General features: G+C 34.3%; 1 protein-coding gene across 5 annotated transcripts in view; it reads left to right on the top strand.

Annotated features, from left to right (window-relative positions):
- The window catches only part of LOC128203656 (activated Cdc42 kinase-like), a 62,518-nt gene extending 57,164 nt beyond the window's left edge, over positions 1–5,354 (top strand). For 3 of the 5 annotated variants that reach the window (XM_052905160.1, XM_052905161.1, XM_052905159.1), the window contains one exon: positions 258–5,354. In XM_052905160.1, the coding sequence (XP_052761120.1) occupies positions 258–503 (246 nt within the window). In that variant the 3' untranslated portion in view covers positions 504–5,354. The remainder of the gene's footprint in view (positions 1–257) is intronic. The other 2 variants (XR_008256002.1, XM_052905162.1) reach the window with 2 other exon arrangements.
- The last annotated feature ends 17,187 nt before the right edge of the window (positions 5,355–22,541 follow it).

Below are 22,541 nucleotides of genomic sequence, written 5' to 3'. Positions count from 1 at the left end.
TGTAAGGCAGCTGGGATAACCTTAAGGGTGGAACAATCTTCTTCAAAATGAAACAAATACTGCTTCATTTTATTTATTGGACACTGGTTTTGCTCTTCAGAATTTGGTTTATGTGTATTATGATATAATTAAAGAAGAAATCCAAGCTTTGAAATAGATAACTTTACTATCCTTCCTATGTTTTGGGCATGCTGGCCATCAGTGCTTACATATATAAATCATACTAATATTTACATCTCACCAATTCAATTTCCCAGGTGACGAGAGAAGACTGCCGTGAGGCCCTGCATGATACTAAAGACTTGAACAAAGCTATTAAACTAATAAAACTAAAACAATTACTCAGCATTCAGCTGGGGGATGCTAGTAGGTGCAAAGAGGCCCTCTTAGCAAGTGACTGGAATATTCAGAGTGCTGCAGATTACCTCCTGAACGCTGATGGAGCCTCACCGACACGCAGTGGTAGATTTACCCCACCCAGTCCTGAGTGTGTGGATGTGTAGTGAAATGGTGGTGTCTAGTCAGTAAAACTAGTTATGTTGCATTATCTGTATGTGACCTTGACCTTCGTCTTGAAGGTCATACATGACCTTTAATGAAGGTGAATATTATACTAGTATATGGTGGAATAATGTATGAATGACCTTGAACTGTCCTTTTCTCTAAAAGGTCATGTTTGTTTGAATTTTGAAGGTCCATTGTATGAGCAAAATTAGTTGTGATTTTTTTTTATATCGCAACAAAGTTCAACACTAAACTGCGTATGCAACCAAACAGTTCATTATATAGACTTACATGTATCTATCTTTATTGTACATAACACTTCATAATGTATAAGGTGTTCATGAATTGTTAACTTTAAATTGCTGATTGTAAATGTGTACAAATACTTGTTAAGTGTTTCTGTTCATAGACTACTTTTGAGATGTATAAATGAGAAGTATGTAAAAATGCCATGCTTTAAATTATTAGAATATCTGCCATATCTGGAGAGGTTGTTTTGTTTAGTGATGTCAAAGGTCAGATATTGTCATAGCCTTTGCGTTATTTATCATCATCATACAAAATCATTAACCATAACTCAAAACCCTGAGATATTCAAATGAAACTTGGTACAGATGTTGCCGGAGACGATATGCTCATGCATTGCAAAGCCCATAACTCTGGATTGAATCATGGTTGAGTTATGCCCCCTTTTTGCAGCTGAAACAGAACGGACGAACGTTGACATTTGTTCACACTCAGCCCTCAGCACTATGCTGTAAAATTGATCGGGGTGTATTAAAAAAAACATTTTAGTTAAGATTATATATTTAAAATTGACAATTTCCAGAGCTGTATAACTCCATGTTTAGACTTCTTTCTGCTAAATATATGCATGTAGCATCAAATAAAAATATATAGCACGGAAGTAAAAAAAATAAAAAAAAAAATGGTTGAGATTTTTTCAAGATACTCTTTGAATATGGTGCCACGTTAAAGTTGACATGATGAATAAGATCATCCAGTGCACACCTGAGCAGGAAATAATTATTGATTTTTTTTCTAAGCTAGAATCATACTTTTTACTACTTTTCAACATTGTAACATTTCATGAGATTTCAACTGTTCCATACTGTAACAAATGGGGAGTTAATGAAAGTTTTTGTATTTGTATTTAATGTGTAAATAATTATTAATATAAGCTCATAGATACACCCAGGGTTAAATTTCATTACTAACACACTGTATATTATTAATTAGATCATATATCCTAGGATAGTAATTACCCTTACATTGTGCAAACTCTACATTGGGTCATCATATCAAGGGATATACAACAAAATACCGTAAAATCGAGAAAATCGACAGCTTAATGTATACAACAAAAAGTTTTTGGTTTGGTCAATGTTATCCAAAATGGCTATTGATTGGTCAATATTCATCCAATTGTATCTACTAATTAATCCAATAGTTCAATGAGTCAACTGATTGGTCGATATTCATCCAATTGTATCGACTTATTAATCAAATAGTTCAATGAGTCAACTAGCGAAAAGATAACGAGTGGAAAACTTGTCAACGTTTTATACAATTGTCAAGGCTGAAGTTGCAGATATCAATTCACATATTAAGTTGCAAATTCAAATATCAAAGTGCAACCTTTTCAGCCAACCTATTCTTTTAAAAAAAATGTATTGCACTTAAACCAAGAATAAAGTATGAAAAAATATGATGGTATGATAGTCGTTGATATGATTGCCCAGATGTTATTAATCATTTATTTTATGTATGATAATCACTTTAGTTTGTATTATATTCATGGATACAGATCTGAATTTCACTTTTTTTTATCTTTTTCTGTTATGCTTCTGTTTATTAGACTTTCTTATTCAGTTGTGTGCTTTCATTCAGGTACATACATTGTAAGGCCAATAGGAACTAATTTCTAGATTTTCATCCAAAATTTTTTTTTTAATTTCAGGGGTTGACATTATATTTTCTATTTTTCTTATTTGACTGTTTGACCGTTGAATATGTGTTCATGCTCTTTCTTTTTTATAAGGGACCATAAACATGTTTTTCCTTTTTTACATTTAAATGTTATACATCAACACCATAGGTATAAGTAAATGCTGTTCCCGGACTGATGAACAAATACAAAACCTAGTTCAGCATTTTTGAGTCAATAAAATTTAAGGGGCAGCAGAAAAAAAGGGGGCAGGCAGGGATGAAAATCTAGCAATTAATTTATATTCCCTTAGTGGAGAAAAAAATGCCTCTTTTTTTTAAATAGTTCATAATCAGAAATTAAGATGCTCTGCTTACTATTCTCTGGTTTCAAAAAAAAAGAGTAAAACTCTTTGATTTTAAACAAACACTGCTTGAAACTAAGATGATATTTGTTGGTTCTGTGTGCTAAAGGTATTAAAACCATGAGAAGTTAACTTATTGCAGTAGATCTGTTTGTTATGATTATCTTGGAGGAGAACTAAATACACCTTTGCTGTACAATTTTGCGGACATGTGCAATCCTTAGCTTAGATCATAATTTCATAGTGCTCAATATGACATGACTTTCTGCCTTAATATTTTGTCATTGCAATATTTCCAGGTTGTTGGATTTAATTCTAGTTTTCTACCCTAATAGACTTAGAAGTCAATTTATAAACTCACTGTTATCAGAAAGTGTTAAGCTTTGGTGTAGAACTTGAACAGCTACCCATTTGGATTTGAAAAATATCAACCCTTACAAAAGAATTGACTGCAATATGAGAGTACATACAAAGTTTGATTCAAAGCTGAACACTTAGTTCAAGATTCACTAATGAGTCTGCTATTACAATTATTTGTGTAAATATCCTATCTCTATGGATTAATGCATTTTCACCTTTCCTTTGTTGCTTCTACCATGAATGTGTATGCTTTTTTTGAGTCCCTCACTTGCCAAATGCATTTGCAATAATCTCTATAACACTGTACATATTTTCACTGTTTCTTGTGCAAATTCTTTGTTTTTGTTTAGAGTGTATGGCAACACTGTGTGTGAAATAAGAATATTTCACTTTGATAGGTTATACATTGTGCCGAATGTTCTGAACTTTGTCAAAGTTAACAACGTAATTAACGACATCGTTGTAAACTCTAAAACATGAAATATTTCATGATTTTTGCATTATGTAGAGTTAAATAAGACTAGTACAGCAAAAACAGTTGTCTTAAATCTTGTTAAACATATAGTAGATTACAACTGTATCTGTTGAACTTCTGAAACAGTTAAGATTTGAAAGTTAACAACAAGGATGTTAACAACATTGTTAACTGTAAACAAAATTGTTAACTTTAACCAAGTTCTGAACAATCTGCCCATTTAGTTTTGTGATTCTGTTCTTGTGTTCTGTTACCCTTTAAAGGAATGCCATGTAGTTTGTTAAAAACAAAGCTTCACTGCTGATTGCAATTTATGAACATATTTTGTTGAAAATAAACATTGACGCACACTGTTAGAGCAGTCTTAAACACATCACTCTTGTTTTGCTTAAATTATTTATATTTATACATCATTTTGCCAATGAGAAAATGAGAATTTCCTGTGTTATAAGTGCTGGAATTCAGTATAAATATATTCTGATAACATGAATGTTTGGCTTAACTATGTTTGTTATCACCTTGCTTCATGAAGACTGCTGGTCAAATTGTGCAAATCTTATTTTACATTAACACTTCCTATGATGTCTTCCGTTTACATGTTATTGCAACAACCATTCAGTAAGTGCATCATCAGATACCCTGTTACATTACTACACAATACTTCCCTGTGAACCCAGGACGGTTTGGCTTGGAAAATCTTGTTATCATGAATAATTTAAGAGGTAGTTTCATTGGTTGCGCAGGGTATCAGATGCTTTACGATATTCTGGCGATTGCTGGAATTTAATCGGGTCCACCTTTTCAGTACAATAATCAATGCAGTAGTCAAGACCAGTAGGATATGGCGCCTGACTGATACTACAGGGGTATTGAAAAATATATAATTGTAACATGCGAATCCATTAGAAGAAGAGTTGTCTCCCCTGCCTCATCCATATTCATTGCAACGAGATTTTATAAGTCAATTGTCCCATGGTATTTATGAAGTATAATGGAATTAAGTGTGGTGGTTGCAGACTATTAGTTAATAAAGCCTTAATATGGTATGACCGAATTTATTTCATTATGAATACCTAATATGTTCAGATGAATATGATGCCATACAAAACCTTTAAGACATTCAATAAACTTCAGCTCAATGCAATTTTTCTTGGGGAAAAAATGTTTGAAATGCCCTCATTTCAATTTGAAGTTGATGGAATTTTGAAAGCAAGCTACATGTTAACAATGGCATTTAAAACAAAATTGCCTAACAATTTCAACACTGAAATATTGTTCTAAAACTTACATATATATATATATATAATTAAAATGGCATTAGTCGCTAAAGAAATAAAAAATTGAAGACATTAAAAGATAAAATAAACCCTCCTATATGTCTGTTCCTAGATAATTATATGCCTACAACTGTAACAAGTCGGGGCCCCTTTCCAATCAAGAAAGATTGTAAGGCTGTTAAAAGATCATAACAATTTAGGCCTAACTCCATTTTGGTGTCAGCTCTGTTAAGGACTAAGATAACATATTGGAATGGGGCCCTTGGCATTGTCATTTGTGTAGTTTTCTGCCTTTGTAAATTGTATATGTCATTAGTTTTCCTGTCATATCAGTGCCATATTTACCAATATAATGTTAGTCATTTCATTACAGACAATACTATGTCAGTTTACTAATTGTATTTCAGTAATGTTGTATTAAATAATCAATAAAATGTTGTTTATATATGTAACTGTTGTTATTTTTTGAACCCATGTTCAAGATATTTTCACTATATTACACATGTCCCATTTCTAATACTATCAAAAACCATAGTCTGTATTACAGTCCCATCGGGCCGATTCTTAAGAACTATGTCAAGCATGTTGTTAACTTGTGAAGGTGAACTATTTGATCATGCATACTTATGTGAAAAACCACAGAAACAAGCTCAGTAGCAAAAAGTTTAAACCTGGTTTAATGGCACTGGGTAAACGCCAAAGACATAGAAGACAGAAACAAAAAAAATCACAAACAAGAAACATGGAAGAACAGCACAAAACTCCACAAACAGCATAGTGCATACATACTACATATACAAAAATTGGTATGTCTATCAAGGATTGTTATGTACCTTGTTATATATTGAAAAGAAACTAGCACAGCTGAAACAGTTGTCTCAAATTATGTTAGAAATACTATAGATCACAGGTGTGTCCATGGGACATGTTGAGCAGTAAAGCTTTAACAATGTTGTTAACTATAACAAAGCTCTGAATATCAGCCCAATTGTCTAACACATAGTCTACATAAGAGCTTAAAAAGCCTAATAAATACAAAATTAAGTAGTGGTCCTTAACTAAGATTGTTCAAATGATGTCCCTAGGGTCGAAAGTGGTCCCGCCCCAGGAGTCACAAGTTTATATTTAGAAAGATCTTCACTACAAATATATTCATTGGGAGTTGGAAGGAATAATAGAAGAACAAACCACAGTGTGTATATACCACGTGACAAATTACGTCATAAATGCTACGTCAGAAGGCAACATGTTGCTTACAATAAAAAACTTATATCAAAGATAACATTACTTCTACTACACTAGTTTAAATAAAACAAAGGGCAGTCTATGCCGCTTAAAGAGCTTCGCCTTCGTTTTGTTACCGAAGTTTGATAAGGTGATTAATTTCATCAAACACTTCGACAAACCTGTTTCAAAAATAATGTTTTGACAGTGCTCCCTCAGACGGCCGTATTGTAAAAAGGTTTGTCGAAGAGTTTTAAGAAACTAAACTCTCAATCAAACTCTAGTCAAAGACCGAAGGCGGGACTCCGTAAGCGGCGTAGACTGCGCTATGGCAAAGAAATAGTGAAGTTATCTTTGTTTAAAGTATTCATTCGAACAAAATATTGCCTTCCGACATAGCATTTATGACGCAATTTACCACGTGGTATTCACACACTGAACCATTACACATGTGTTGTTGAATCTGAATATCACATTTTTGCTATGCTGTCTGTTTAACTCTTGTTAACATAACTCCTTATCAAACATTAAATTACTCGGCAACCATGGACTTGCCTAGCAAGCAGCAACATCATTAATAACCACCGATTTGTTGGTCATACTCAGGTAAGCGATATAGGGCCATTTTGGTCCTCTTGTTAAGTACTTGTGACATTGACCATGAGCCTAGGGGCCCCAAATGTAATCCCATGAAAGGTCTAAAAACGATTTCTATACACCAAATTAACTACGATATGTGAACCATAACTAAAGATATTCAGTTTCAACCGTGTGTTGTTTTTTTCTTCTAGTTTTAGAAACAGTGGCATTGACATTGACCCTAGGGGCCCAACACGCAATTCATCAAATTTTCCATATACCAAGTTTGGTCACAATATGTGAACCGTTTTTCTATATTTAGTAACCTTGACGTTGACCTTAAGGTCCCAAACGCTATCCCATGAAAGGTTTCTATAAACCCATCCTATATACCAAGTTTGATCACGATATGGCAGGTGTCAACCGTAACTGACTATATTCTGTTTCAACCGCTTTTAACCAGTTTTATTTCAACAAAAACCGGGTTATTAGAACGAGGCATGTCGTTGGGCAGGCGGACGGTCGGTCGTCAAACTACATGTAGGGGGTCCATCGAATAACTTAATAATAGTTTCGTTCATCATATGGGCACCGTACTTTTAAAAATTATGAAAGTGACTTTAACCATAACGTTAAGAGTCCCAAATGTAATCTCATGAAATGTTACCATAAACACTTCCATATATCAAGACTGTGTTTGGTTACAATATGTCAACTCCGACTTAAAATGTTCAGCTTCTTGGGTGAGTTTGACGCAGCTCGCCAGCCAATCTTATTAAATCATACTCCACTTAACACGCTTCACAAGGTTACGCTGCGTGCAAAAAGAGCACCTGTTTCTTCTCTTTTATGCAACTTTAAAAATATACTGATACCACACAGGTATATGAACACAAGCACTCTTTTTCCTGTATTAACATCCAGATCTTGGGGTTAAAGAACTGTGGTTTTGAGCCTTCAACGTTAATTTGACGGAATTCCCCGATCAGCGTGTTCTATGTCTATATAATCTATTGCTAAGCGAAATGAATTTAGTTTCATACGTTAATCAACAACTTCACGGCCTCTGAACGCCAGCTCCACGACTTCACGGTGGTGCAAAAAAAGAGCTGTCGACACTTCCGCGGTGGAGCTATGCCCTATGTTTACATGAACAAATTTGAGTATGATTTATATTTTATTTGATAATTTTATTGAACGGACATATTTCGAAAATCGGAGAATGTGAATGATAAACATAGCTACTTTTGTATTCATTCCCAAAGCGTTAACTTTTCATATTACTTCAAGCGCAAAACAAACTCGATAGCGCCACCACTAGGGCAACAGCGCCACCACTTTTATAAATATGTGCATTTTTCCTTTTTAAGAAGTGCTTATCAGTTTTGTTGTGTTCCGGCATAGGTACTATATATAACAGTTATGTTTGCATGCGTGAGAATGTTCTTACGGGGTGTGTAAGCACCGAAATGTACTTGCTCTGCAATCAGATCTCAAAATATGCACAAGTCTGATTCGGGAGAAAAGCTCCTGGCACCACAGTTTGCACAATATTGAAACGAAATAGTAACCAGCCTACAGTAGAAGTGTTCTTACACGGTACCACATTCTTCGATTTTCGAAATATGTCCGTTCAATAAAATTATCAAATAAAATATAAATCATACTCACATTTGTTCATGTAAACAATGGGCACAGCTCCACCACGGAAGTGTCCACAGCTCTTTTTTTTTGCACCACCGTAAAGTGGTGGAGCTGGCGTTTAGAGGCCGTGAACTTCCCCGCGCAAAAAAATCAGTTAAGGAAAAATAAATAAATTATCTTACTAAAACTGAAATAAAAACTCCATGTGAAAATAACGCCATTTCAGCAAGATATTTGTAGAACGGTTCCTATGATTTTCTTCTATGTGTGTACGTACATTAACGTAAACGTTAGATACCAGTCTAAATTGACGTCATAAAATGACGTCGTTGCCATGCCAGACGTTTATCTGTCATAATAGCAGTCAAACACGAGAATCACAGCTCTCGATATTTTAGAGAAAGTAAGCGAAAAAAGGCGAAAAAGAAGAATTGCAGATTAGAAATAGTTTCTGGAGAAGAATATCCAGAAGCGTAAAGAAAGAAAAAATCCCGCAACTTGCGAATCTCTTAAGGTACGCGTTTTCCGGGCTTACGATGTGCTACGGAAAACAGTACGAAGAATTAGGAAACGGTCAAAACAATGTCACAGTTGGCAAGGAGCCTGATGGAGACTTAATTATAGAAGATCCTTTACATCCATTCTACGCGTTTGTCCGAAACACGGTGGGTTACGAAAGCAAGGCACAAGAAAGAAACAGTCAAAAAAAGTTCACAGCTTGCAAAGATACTGATGAAGATTTTATAATAGATGATCCCTCAAATCCATTCTACGCGTTTGCCCGAAACACATTGGTTTAGGGAAAGCAAGATCAAGAAAGGAACAATCAGAACAATATCACTGTTCGCAGGGATCCTGATGAAGACTTTATAATAGAAAATCCATTAAATCCATTCTACGAGGGCCCTCACACAATCATGCTTTCGAGCGTACCGGACTGCCTGAAGGAACATGCTTCGAATGAACGGTCAAATCTGACCGACCGGAAAGTCGCCGAGATAGCGGAGCCGGCGCAGACAGTCGGCATCAAGAGGAAGAAGAGGGATGTGAGGGGTAAGGCAGATTCAAACTCAAGAACCGAGTTCAATGTTTTAGCTATTTCAATTCGATATTAATATTCAATCAAGAAATGATCAAAGTTTAACCCTTTATTTGCATGTGCTATTTCCCTTACTGTTTGTTTAAGCACTGAAACAGCATAAAAATTTATGGACATAGTTTATGTATAAATGTTTCATTTCCTTGAATATTTTCATTTCAGATTTGAAGCCACCAACAGAGGCCGAAAAGACAAAGTTGGCGGATACAAGGTGAAGCGGGAATACAATTGTTTTATATACTTTATGTTAATTAATAAACCATAATTATGTAAAGTACACAGATATTAGTTTTTGTTCGTACGTTTTAACTTTTGGTCAGTTCTTGGTGTCGACCTTCACAAAAGAACCATATATTGACCATACCGTAAACCGTTCAAGGTGTTCACATGAATCTTGGTACCAAACTATATGTTACCACTGACAAGCCGCACATTTGTAATGAGGCCTACAACTATGGAACGGTGTAACGTTGTAAACTGACCTCCATAGAATAATTACCCCCCGGTCATTATTTAATATAGAATAATGACCCCTTTCTTTAAAATACTGACACCCCTTATAAAATAATGACCCCCGATTTTATCTATAAAATATTGACCCCCACCTAACCTATTACTAACATACTCAATATCAATTCAGGTCACTGTCGTGTTTCTATTGCTTATAGTTGTTGTTGTTGTTGTTGTTACTGCTGCTGCTGCTGCTGCTGCTGCTGCTGCGTCTACAGCTGATGAAACAGCAGTATAACTTAGAGGCCCCGCTAAGAAATAAGCGTACATCTATTAAAAATTAGAAATAGAGTGAACCGATACCACCGATGCTCGGAACTAGCAATAAAGATTTACTTTGCTTCATTTAACGATAATGCTTTATTTACTTAAATAAGGTGATGCAAGTAAGCTGTATTTTTATTTACTGTAACAATTATACTAAGAAAAACACAATTTAATGCTAAAAAGAAATTTTAAAGTTCTCGAAAAATCGAAGGCTCAGCAGCTTTAAGCTTATTTGAAAATTGTCTTACAGATGACAGTGTCATTAATAGCAATCTCATTAAAATCATATCGTGACGTTCACTTCATTTCATTACGTTATGTACGTAACGTCGTGAAGCGTGTATTGGGGATCTGATTTTAATGAGATTGCATTAATAGGCACCCAAAGTCCCAGACATGACCTTGTAAGCGACGTTACCCGATGGTTTACAATATCTTGTAAAGATTGCTATAAAAATGTAAAACAAAAAACCTACGTAAGGCTTTATTTACAAATAATTTTTTTTTTCTATTTCTTACTTATTCTTTCTATTCACTAAAAATAAACGTACTAAGTCTAAAAATTGAGTTATTGAAAACATAGTAATGTGTATAATCTTAGCTTATACCAAATTTAATTAAAAGTTAGGTATGATTGTGGACACCGTCCCTCGACAAGCACATTTTTATGGTTTGAAGACACTTTGATGGAAAGAAACTTGTTATGGGCAGGGTTTGAACCCACGACCTGTGGATCCGAAGTTCGCCTCCCGTCCTTTTAGACTCGACCATGACACACAACATTATACAAACATTTCATTTATATTGATGGTCCATAAACTCAATGGATTATTTTGAGAGTACAAATATTTGGTGTGTTGAAAGATCAAGAGAATCCCGGATTATAACAAGGGTCAGTGTTTAAAGAAAACAGATGATATTTTGTTGTTCTATAGGATAACAATTCTTCATTTTGCCTTCGGAGTCGTGATATTATTAGGACTGGGTGTCATAATTTTATGACCGGTGGTCATAATCGGAGATCATATCATTATGACCCCCCGTTATAATAATATGACCGAGGGCCATAATTTTATGACCCCGGTCAAGTTTGGTGAAGATCGCGTTAAAATGTTATTTCTACAACATTCGCACTTTTTTTCGAAGATTTGACCCCGTGACCTAGTTTAGACCCCACATAACCCAGTTTCAAACGTGACCTAAATATCATTAACATATTCATTTTGACCAAGTTTGGTGAGGGTTAGGCAAAAATTGTGACCTTGTTTTTGACCCAGAAACGTACACAATTAACCGAAGGTCTGATTGTATATGCATAGCGAGGAATCATGGCAATACGATTATCTTTACTTTTCGACCATTGTTACGTCGACCGACGTCAAAGAAAACTGGCAAGCCACCTTAATGCACTCTACCCATCGAATTGCGGTAGCATAACAAAATTATGGTGTGGACATACCAGCTATACATGGTGGCGGTGGAGGAAGACCCCATGTGCCTCTCCGGGCAATCTTCAGGCTCGGGCAGGCACCTTGGTAGAACCACCGACGTTCTGCAAGCTAGCTGGTTAGCTTCCTCACATGAAAGATCTTGACCGTGAGCCTCCGTGGCGCAATGATGGCGCGCTTGCTTATTAAAGCGGATAAGTCTCACTAAAGGGATATTGTTTCACCGTATCAAACCTTTGCCAATAGAAACACATGACCTAATGGAATGGGGATACATAAAGAAATCCTTTTGCAACTTGAACCCCCTGCAACTTTCACGGTAGAAAATACTTTGAACATAGATCACGAAACCCTGGCTTTAAAGATGCATTACTTTTTGTTTAGAACATGTTTTAATTGTTACCTATATAAAGGTATCATGCTTCAAGTATTTCAACAGGCTTAAGTTTTATTTTTCCAAGATTTTTCCAAGATTCGTTGAGATACGTTTGTGACATCGCATTATGTTACGCATATATGTATATAATAATTATTTTACCTTCTGTACAATGTAGTGTAAGCATAGTGTAGTGTAATTGCATCCTACGTGTTACACTAACTTCGTAATAGCATGGGCTCGCGGGCTCATTACGAAAAAATGCTATTGACGATAAAATAGTTAATTTTCTGGAGTGCAAGATTGATAAAAAGGCAATTCAAACGTGGAAAAGCACAATGTTTTATGCCACCCATGTAAGTGATGTCAAATACCCTTAACCTGTCACCTATATGTCACTCATATATACCTCCAAAAATAGGCGAAACGGGTGTTGGGTAGCCCAGTGGTTTTATTACCTGTGACGCCCCTCGTCGTTAGAAATTATTCAAATTTCAGTATAATGTTGAAGAGACATCCTTCTTTGGATTTGGGGTATTTGTGTCACTTTTCAGGCTTGTTTAAGTAGAAAAAGTAAACAATTATATCAATATAAGGCATAAAATATACAAATCGGTTGTGGGGAAGTCCCATGTTTTATGATCTGTGACGCCCATGACAATAAGATGATGTTCGAATTTAAGGGCCATAACTCCCGAACAGGTGGAGCAAATTCATTTTCTTTCTTTCTGCACAACTAGGCATCGGTAGTAGTAATACCTGAAAGTTTGAATCAATTCCGTCTAATTATGAATGAAGAGTTGCGGTCACAGAAGAAAATGTTGCACGTACGCACGCACATACGCAGGCACGGACGGGTGTCATTGCCATATTCTCCTCTGATACCAATCGGTGGGGGTAATTATGTTGTAAGTGTACCTTAGATGGGTTAGGGTTAGGGGTCGTTATTCTATAGGGGTCACAATTCTATGTTTCATTTTTCTACGTGTGGGGGAGTCATAATATTATGACCGGGGAGTCACTTTTCTATATAAAATAATGACCGGGGGGTCATTATTCTATGGGGGTCAGTTTACAACGTTACAACGGCACAGCTGTCTTATGTTGTGACATATTATGCGATTAAATCTAACTGACATGCAATAATGTCTTACATACATTTTATCATGTCTGAATGAAATGTCATTTTATCAGACTGGTATGCGGTCTTACTGACATATTATTATGTCAGACTGACATGTGGTTATGTCTTACTGACATATTATTATGTCAGACTGACATGTGGTTATGTCTTACTGACATATTATTATGTCAGACTGACAAGTGGTTATGTCTTACTGCATATTATTATGTCAGACTGACATGTGGTTATGTCTAACTTAAAACAAGGTTACAACATGGCGGGTTGTGATAAATGTCCCTCGTGCTCATAACGTCCCTCGACGATGTCTTTGACCGTTATGGGACAATTGGGCCAAGTATTACGCACCGGCCGCATTATGGCTTGACCTTGTCACATCCCCGGTGTGTCTTGTGTTGCCGAATGCTCACACACATGATCGCCTTACTGAAAACTCACCATCATCATAATCATGACAATGAAAGTATAGAATATATAAACACCACAGACTGACACGAAGTCTTACCAGTATTTGGATATGACACCGTTTTAGTATCTTGTGTATAGCCATCTTGGAACATTGAATATCCCTCAAGCTGGTGATAGGGAGTGGTAATAGTCGTTTAATGTAATTCAGTAATTATTAATGTTAAACAAGAGCCGTCATAAGACAGCGCGCTCAACTTCGCCGCTTTGACTTAGAAGTGAATACAATAACAATGTAATATTACCAAGTTTGGTCTATTTATGTCAAACCTAACTAAAATTATTCAATACATAAGGTGACTTTGATGCTGCCCTCCCACCACCCGAAAAATGACGCAAGTCATTCAAATAAATTGATTTCCCATTATGAAAATGTGGTAAAAAATATACAAATATGCCTTTCAAAAGAAATTAAAAAAAAATAAAATCAATGACCATATAGTATAGCCCTCCTTGTTTTCCCTTGGTAAAAAACTGGTTAAGAATGTAAAAATGTGCCTGTGAAAAGAAATAAATAAATAAATATATATATATATATATATATATATATATATATATATATATATATTCAAGGGACATAATTTGTATTTAGGGTTAAAATGGAGTTATGTTTCTTGTTGTAAGATGGTCGTAAATAATTTTGAATTTTATTAAGTGCATTGAATGAAAGGTATAGAAGTTTTTTTTTTATTAAAATCCCAACTTGCCCTTAACTTTTACTTGCCTAAAACTTTAACCTAAGTCAATCAGGGGCCATAACTTGTATTAAGGATATGGAGTTATGTAACCTCATTGGGTGATGGTCCTGAACAATTTTGTGAAGTATTAAGTCAATTGAATGAAGGGTATAGAAGTTATTAATAAATATCCCAACCTGCCCTAAAACTTTAACCTAAGTCCAATAGTCAATCAAGGGCCATAATTTGTATAAAAGATAATATGGAGTTATCTAACCTCATCATGTGATGGCCCTGAACAACTGTGTGAAGTATTAAGTCAATTGAATGGATGGTATTGGAGTTTTAAGTGAAAATCCCAACTTGTCCTAAAACTTTAACCTAAGTCAATCAGGGGCCATAACTTGTATTAAGGATAATATGGAGTTATGTAACCTCATTGTGTGATGGTCCTGAACAACTGTGTGAAGTATTAAGTCAATTGAACAAAGGGTATAGAAGTTATTTATAAATATCCCAACCTGCCTTAAAACTTTAACCTGAGTTTCATAGTCAATCAGGGGCCATAATCTGTGTAAAGAATAATATGGAGTAATCTAACCTCATCATGTGATGGCCCTGAACAACTGTGTGAAGTATTAACTCAATTGAATGAAAGGTATTGGAGTTTTAAGTGAAAATCCCAACTTGCCATAAAACTTTAACCTGCCCTAAAACTTTAACCTAAGTCAATCAGGGGCCATAACTTGTATTAAGGATAATATGGAGTTATGTAACCTCATTGTGTGATGGTCCTGAACAACTGTGTGAAGTATTAAGTCAATTGAACAAAGGGTATAAAAGTTATTTATAAATATCCCAACCTGCCCTAAAACTTTAACCTGAGTTTCATAGTCAATCAGGGGCCATAATCTGTGTAAAGAATAATATGGAGTAATCTAACCTCATCATGTGATGGCCCTGAACAACTGTGTGAAGTATTAACTCAATTGAATAAAAGGTATTGGACTTATAAGTGAAAATCCCAACTTGCCCTGAAACTTTAACCAGACGCCGACGCCAGGGCGAGTAGTATAGCCCACCTATTCTTCGAATAGTCGAGCTAAAAAATGACAGCACTGGCACAATAGACAAATCAGTACAAAAACTCGTTGGCTCGATATCTCATGGCTCAATATCCTCGTTGGCTCAAACCAAATTAAAAGGACCGATTTTTATTTACTCTTTGTTCATATAAATTTCGATCGGATGGCTCGATATCTTGAGGGTCGATATTTCTCCACGCTCGAAGTGGTTTTCGCGGTCCCAAACAAGAATTTCACACTTTGATTTGGTTGCTTGGGTCGATGTCATTTTCGCGGGTTCAGTTAAAAATCTCACGCCTTGATTTGTTTGAATGGCTTCATTTAGCACAAGGCGCTAATCGATTAAAATTGCTTGACTGATATTATAATTATTATCGAATTTAAATGGTTTAACAGTTTGAATAAACATGCCATCACTTTAAGTTATGTCTCTAATTGTTATCCATCCCTTAATTACTATGCATTTTGATATAACTTTTAAGCTATGTTTGTGTTACCCACTGTTTACAATTGCTTGTTTTCGCATAAATGTATTTTTATTATAAATAAAAAATAAAATGATATTTTCTAATAATCGAATAAGTCATATTACGAAATTTAGGGTGCATAACTATGCCCAATAAATACTCTTCCTTCTCTTGGGGAGATAGCGTAGCCAATAACAAATAAAAAAATAACATTCTGTAAGCCATCCCGCTTGTCTCGATATACTCGAGGCTCGAAGTACTTTGGCCGGTCCCTTGAAAATCCGGTGCCAGTGGTTCGATTGCTTTGTTTCCGTGGCCTAGTGGTTAAGGCGTCATGCTGAGCACGATAAAGAACAAAGATGTCTTTGCATAGATTAAGGATATTGCACCCTGATCTCTTGTATCTCACTTTGTTTCTACTAGTCTTTCAGTGTCAGGATTTGACTGCCACTAGTTGTCACTTCTATTTCATGTCACACGATATGGCATTTTTAAACACCATTTAAGTCGTTATGGCATCATGTTGGAGACAGACCTCAAAACTGACCTTGATAAACTAACCATAAGCAATGCTGTTATTTTTCAATAGTTGTCATTTTAAAAATTGTCCCCAAAACAGTTGCCGTCACCTACATATCAGTTTGAATTTGAGTCACACCTCTTTTTTAGCGTCATTGCGTTTTTGTGTGTTCTGATTAATAAAATGGCATGCTATCTTGAGTGCACAACATATGTGCTGGGTTATTATAGATGGATATAGGCGAAGACGAAGATGTGAACATACGACGGCCAAGATCATCATACCCTAATCATATAACCTGGGGTTTTCCGAAACATGATTAAAAAGAACAATTGGCCACGAGTTTTTGTACACTATTCTAGTCCAAGATAATAAGTTAACCCTGCGACAACATGCATCACAAGGCCTTATACAATTATCTTGATTTGGCCAAAGGTTTTGGACATGGAAAACTTGCTGATGGAATGCACCACTTGGCTCATTTTTATAAATGGTGCAATTTTAGAGATAATAATGGAAGAAAACCTGTTTTTTCATGTCTTTATATGTTTTGTTGTTGTATAATTATATCATACACAAAATAACATAATCTTTAAATGGTGACAATTTTCTAGAAATATCATGATAATACTTTCATTGACATTAACAATGTTACCATGGCAACAACAATAATATGCAATACAATATGAAAAACACCAGGGATCAAACAACAGGTCTTCAAAAACTACTCAACAAAAATAAAGGCATTAATCAATACTTTAATTACAATCATGATCACCCCAATTTCTCGAAACTTCTCAAGTCCCTTATAACAGGACTAAGCTAAGCTCACTATTTTTTTTTCAATAATTTGCATTATATTTACTTCTTTTGAGTATTAGTCTACTTTAAATAGGAATTGTCAATTACAATTGACCATTTTTTATGTATCAAAATCCAATAAAAGTATGCATTTTTGCTAACTATAATAAGCTACTTAAGTCTGTTAGGAGGTTTCGAGAAATTTCAACTAGCTAGGCATTTAAAAAACTACTGAAATTACTGAAGTTATAATAGGCACAAAAATCTACTCAAATGACAAAGGTAATGGCATTTAAAAAACACTAAAATTACAAAAGTATAGGCATTAAAATTCTTCTCAAATTACAAAAGTAATTTAGGCAGTCGTTTTAGAAATACCTTCTTAACGGTAAGAGTATGTGTAATAATACTTATTTTGTTATATCTTAACACAACTAAACACACGGCTAGTAACACTTTTTTTGCTTTGAGCAAGGCTTGCGATCAATTTAAACTTCTCGGGCAAACTTTAAACAAATTACAAATATACATATTTACCAAAAATTGTTACCATACAACATCTATATACAATGTTCGAATAATACAACGTTATGATATTCCAAGTCATGGTAAAAACCAGAGATCAAAACTTCAACTGTTTGTAAAATAACTCTGGAAAACTGTTCCTGGATACCATAATGCTTCAAATATCATTCATAATTTCTATGAGATCAAAATGTATCTGTATTTCAATCATTATTCATCATACTTTTTAAAATATTTCAATTTTGTGACCTTTTTTTGTTCTAACCAACGATTCACATGTTTATATAAATATTCCAAATGAACTTAACAATTTTCTGATTATAATAATAACATAAAATGCATAAACATCTTTGTGCCAAGGTTAAACGACTCAAATTTGAATAAAATCAAGTTAACCACTTATTAGTCTAGCGTACAAATGACTGATACAATTAAACCATGTGCATATTCCCGGCTAACCCCTCGACTGACCATACATCACGTGACTTAAAACGCTTCAATAATATGCACAAACTTTACTTTTGTGATGAACGTTATGTTAAGACATGAGTTTAATTATGTCCAAAGTGGATCATTGTTGTACAAAAAAACTACATTCCAAAGATTCAGAAATAGTAATACAATTAACAGGTTTATTCTGGTATTTATGCATTTTGTAGCAATATTCATTATACACAATATAATTTCAAAAGAAATTATCGAACTTAGTAAAAAAACAATACACTTAACACCTTTTCCAATTAGGGCTATTCTGGTAAACATATAACTCATGTAGGGAAGGCAATTATTTAAATAGTACATGTATATGGGTGGATGTCTTTTTTGGCTAATTTTGACCCTGAAAGGGTAAATTTGCTTCTGCAGGGGGGTGGTATATTGTTAAAGTGCCTTTCCCCCGGGAGTTATATGTTTAAATGGAATAGCCCTAAGTCAGTTCACAAATTTCAACCATTTTAAAGACAAATGTAGAAAATCACAATAATTAAATGAAAACGATGGTAGTTTAATTTCACTGATAAATCTCTATCAACTATAGGAAAGCTAATAATAAACTGTGTTCTTTTGTTACACACCTATTTTACTAAGATACAAATTGATAGTAAATAATAATTTTGATAAAGAAAACAAACTGAAATGTTACCATGACAAAACTAAATACACATTTAAATATATATTACATGTTTTGTTTTGGCATTGCAGTTCAGCATTCTTATAAAGTGGGTCAAACACTGAATTTCAAATTGATGATTCAGGCAGACATAAAAATTAATTGAAATTACTTTAAAGTGACACTCTTATTCGAATTCAATTCATACACATGAATAACATGTAAATTTTGAGTGATTAACTACTTTATACTACATAATGCATTTACAGAAATTATTAATTACTGATAACATGATTATATCCATGTATTAATAGCTGAAAAAGCAAAAATATTAAATTACTGGTGAGTTCTAAAAGATTGTGATCTACTATCCACTCATAATGTATAAATTGTGTTTTCTGCACGTTTCCTTAAAATTTAACAGTGTATCCTTCATAAGAACTATTGTTTTTGACATGTATTTGTCCTTTATGGTATGTAAAAACATTTGTATTAATTGTGGTACATTTTATTTAGGAATAAGAGATCATCTTTAAAGTAAAGCTATCAAGGGAATTTTGTAAAATGTTCACAGGCGAATAATACAATGAATGTCAATTTTTGGTTCCCACAAAGATGGCAAAACAAAATTCACTGACCTTTCACTGACTTTTCCGTGACTAAATTCAATTTACCCTGACCAATTCACGTGCTCAAAACCACACATACAGGTCATATATGAGCATGAAATGTACTTAAGATGTTGGCCTCCTTCCTTCCCCATAGCCAACCCTTACCTCCCCTTCTTGTAATATTTCAATAAATATTATGTTTAGTCTTTTTTTTAGTAATCTCTCTCTTCATCTTAAGTATTATCTACAAAAAATTCACATAGATTTAATTAGTATTGTAAAAAAAATCCAGCCAATGAAATGTTTGTATCACATACAGGTCATATATGAGCATGAAATGTACTTAAGATGTTGGCCTCCTTCCTCCCCCATAGCCAACCCTTACCTCCTTGTACTATTTCAATAAATATTATGTTAAGTCTTTTTTTTTAGTAATCTCCCTCTTCATCCTAAGTATTATCTAAAAATTATCACATAGATTCAAAAAGTATTGTAAAAAAAAAAATCCAGCCAATGAAATGTTTGTATCTACTCATTCTACTGGTAGTATAAAACAAGACAAACAATTAAATTAAAACAAAATCTGCCCTTAATTGTATTTTTTTTTCTCTGTATGATTTTTAGATGGATTCAACACAAAACTTGTATAAATAATAATCATAAAAATTCTCCTTAAGGTCATTTCAGTAAAAGCTATTAAATACTGATACTAATACTTAGGAATGAATTAAGAGAATCATAAACATACAAATCAAGCTCATACATGGCATTACAATGCTCTAATATTAGCAGTTAAGTGATATATGCATAGTAACTCAGCTCACAAATTTACAAACACCCTGTGATAAATATAAAGTGCATGAGCTTATACCACAAGTACTTTTACACAAGCATATAAAGCAATATAAAGCTATTGGTTAATAAAGTACAAAATGTGTGTATAAACTGTATATATTAAAGGGACTGTAAACCAGATTGGCACCAAAAAAAGTTTTTTTCTGTAATAAATCTCAGGACAATTTGATAACATCAACTAGCCAATCACGCATAAGGAATGAATTCTACTAGGTATACATTCCCAGTAAACTTTCTAAATGGAAAAATACAAAATAACTGCTAAACTTAAATAAATTGTAAACTATGAGGTACTTAGTTTGTAAGTTTCAATGCATTGTACACATAAATACCAAGTTTATGTCAGTTTTTCAAAAAAAATCTTTTTTTCTTGCAAATTGGTCATCTGGTGCACAGTTGCTTTAAAAATGACAACAATAATACAAAATGGTAGAAACTGCCTCAGCATTTTGTCACTAAATGAGAGTAGTTGTATGACCAATGCCCCTTCATCATAAAATTCCCTGACTTTTGTCAAAAAATCATTTTTCCCTGACCATTTCAAAATTCCATGACTTTTCCCTGATCTTGAAAAAACCCTTTTCCCCCTGACCATGGGAACCCTGATAGAAAATTGTATACCAACATATTTCAACCTACCATACATCAATTGTAAGACAAATAGTGTTTGAAAATCAGACTCCATTTGCTATTGATAATCAAATTGAAACGGACCAAGTTTTTCGATTTACTATCGAACACTAATCGAAAGTTCATTATATCATTTAGGAATATATTCTTTATACATAGTATAATCTTGATCATTTAAATGGTTTGACCTGGAATCAGTATGTGTGATGCTATAGTCATGATTTTTGCAACAGAGGGTAAATATCCCTATCCTTTTTCTGTCTTTAATAACTTAACGAAAAAAACATAACAACAAAATTAAACACAAACTTGATAATTGCACATCAATTGCAAAATGATGCACACCGCATCAAGTAAGTTATCATAGCATTTTATCCATGTCAAAGCATATTAAATATTTGTTAACCTGAGCTTAATATCAAACAATACCAAAAAAGGTTTCAAAAACAGAATGCATCAATGGGATCCCCAGTATTTGCAGGCAAGACTGGACCCACAACACCATAGGGACAGATTATTTAGGTGTTATAAATTTATAAACAATTAAAAACAATGTTTAATTTTGTGAGAGTTTGAAAGTATTTCAGGAAAAGTGTTTACATTCACCCCATTTGTGTAAAAGAGTGACATCTCTTCTTTAAATGAATTCAACGAGATATTACCGGAAAGAAAAAACAAGAGCTGTCACAGAGACAGCGCGCTCGACTATTCCGCCGGTTTTCGGTGTATGGATTGAAAAGTTTTGTCGAAGAATGCATGGATCACTGTTGGATTAGATTTCAATGCAATACATGATGTGCTGAGATATTTACATAAATTGAATGGAAAATATTTGAGGTGGTACACAAACTTTAACATAAATTCTAAGTAAAAAAGGGGGCATAATTTTGTCAAAATTCTTGATAGAGTTACCTCCTCCTGTGAACAGGTTGAGGGCATGATGGTGAACAAGCGTGCAAAGTTTCAAAGCCAGATGTCAATGGACTTTGTAAATATTTGAGGTGGTCTGCAAACTTTAACGTATATTCTAAGTCGAAAAAGGGGCATAATTTTGTCAAAATGCTTGATAGAGTTACCTCTTCCTGTGTATAGTTTGGGGGCATGATGGTGAACAAGTGTGCAAAGTTTCAAAGCCATATGTCAATGGACTTTAAAAATATTTGAGGTGGTACGCAAACATTAACATAAGTGGTTACGCCGACGCTCGAGCGAGTAGGATAGCTCTCCTTATTCTTCTTATTCTTTCTTTTACGTAAGAAAAAATACATAGTACCTGGAAGTAACATTAGCGACATCGATTTTGGACAACCACTATCAATTGTCGGGGACATAGCATTGTCAGCGACGATTTATCGATTATACTCGATAAACGTTTCATCACTAATGACAGATACATCAAAAGAAATTGTAAGAAGAAAAGGTTACAGTGTGTTCATTGCTTTGGTTGAGATGGTCTAGGGTAAGCTTTGTCTCTATTAATTCTGATGTATTTCTTTATCTTCTTATGTAAATATCACTGTTGTTCAAGATCCATGCCCTGGGTGCAGATTTCGCATGGGAGTTCAGTCAAGACAACTCCTCCAATTTTTAGCAATGAAGCAT

The sequence above is a fragment of the Mya arenaria genome, chromosome 9 (genome assembly GCF_026914265.1).
Source record: "Mya arenaria isolate MELC-2E11 chromosome 9, ASM2691426v1".
NCBI lineage: Eukaryota > Metazoa > Mollusca > Bivalvia > Myida > Myidae > Mya > Mya arenaria.
This window is presented reverse-complemented; position numbering and strand designations above follow the sequence as displayed.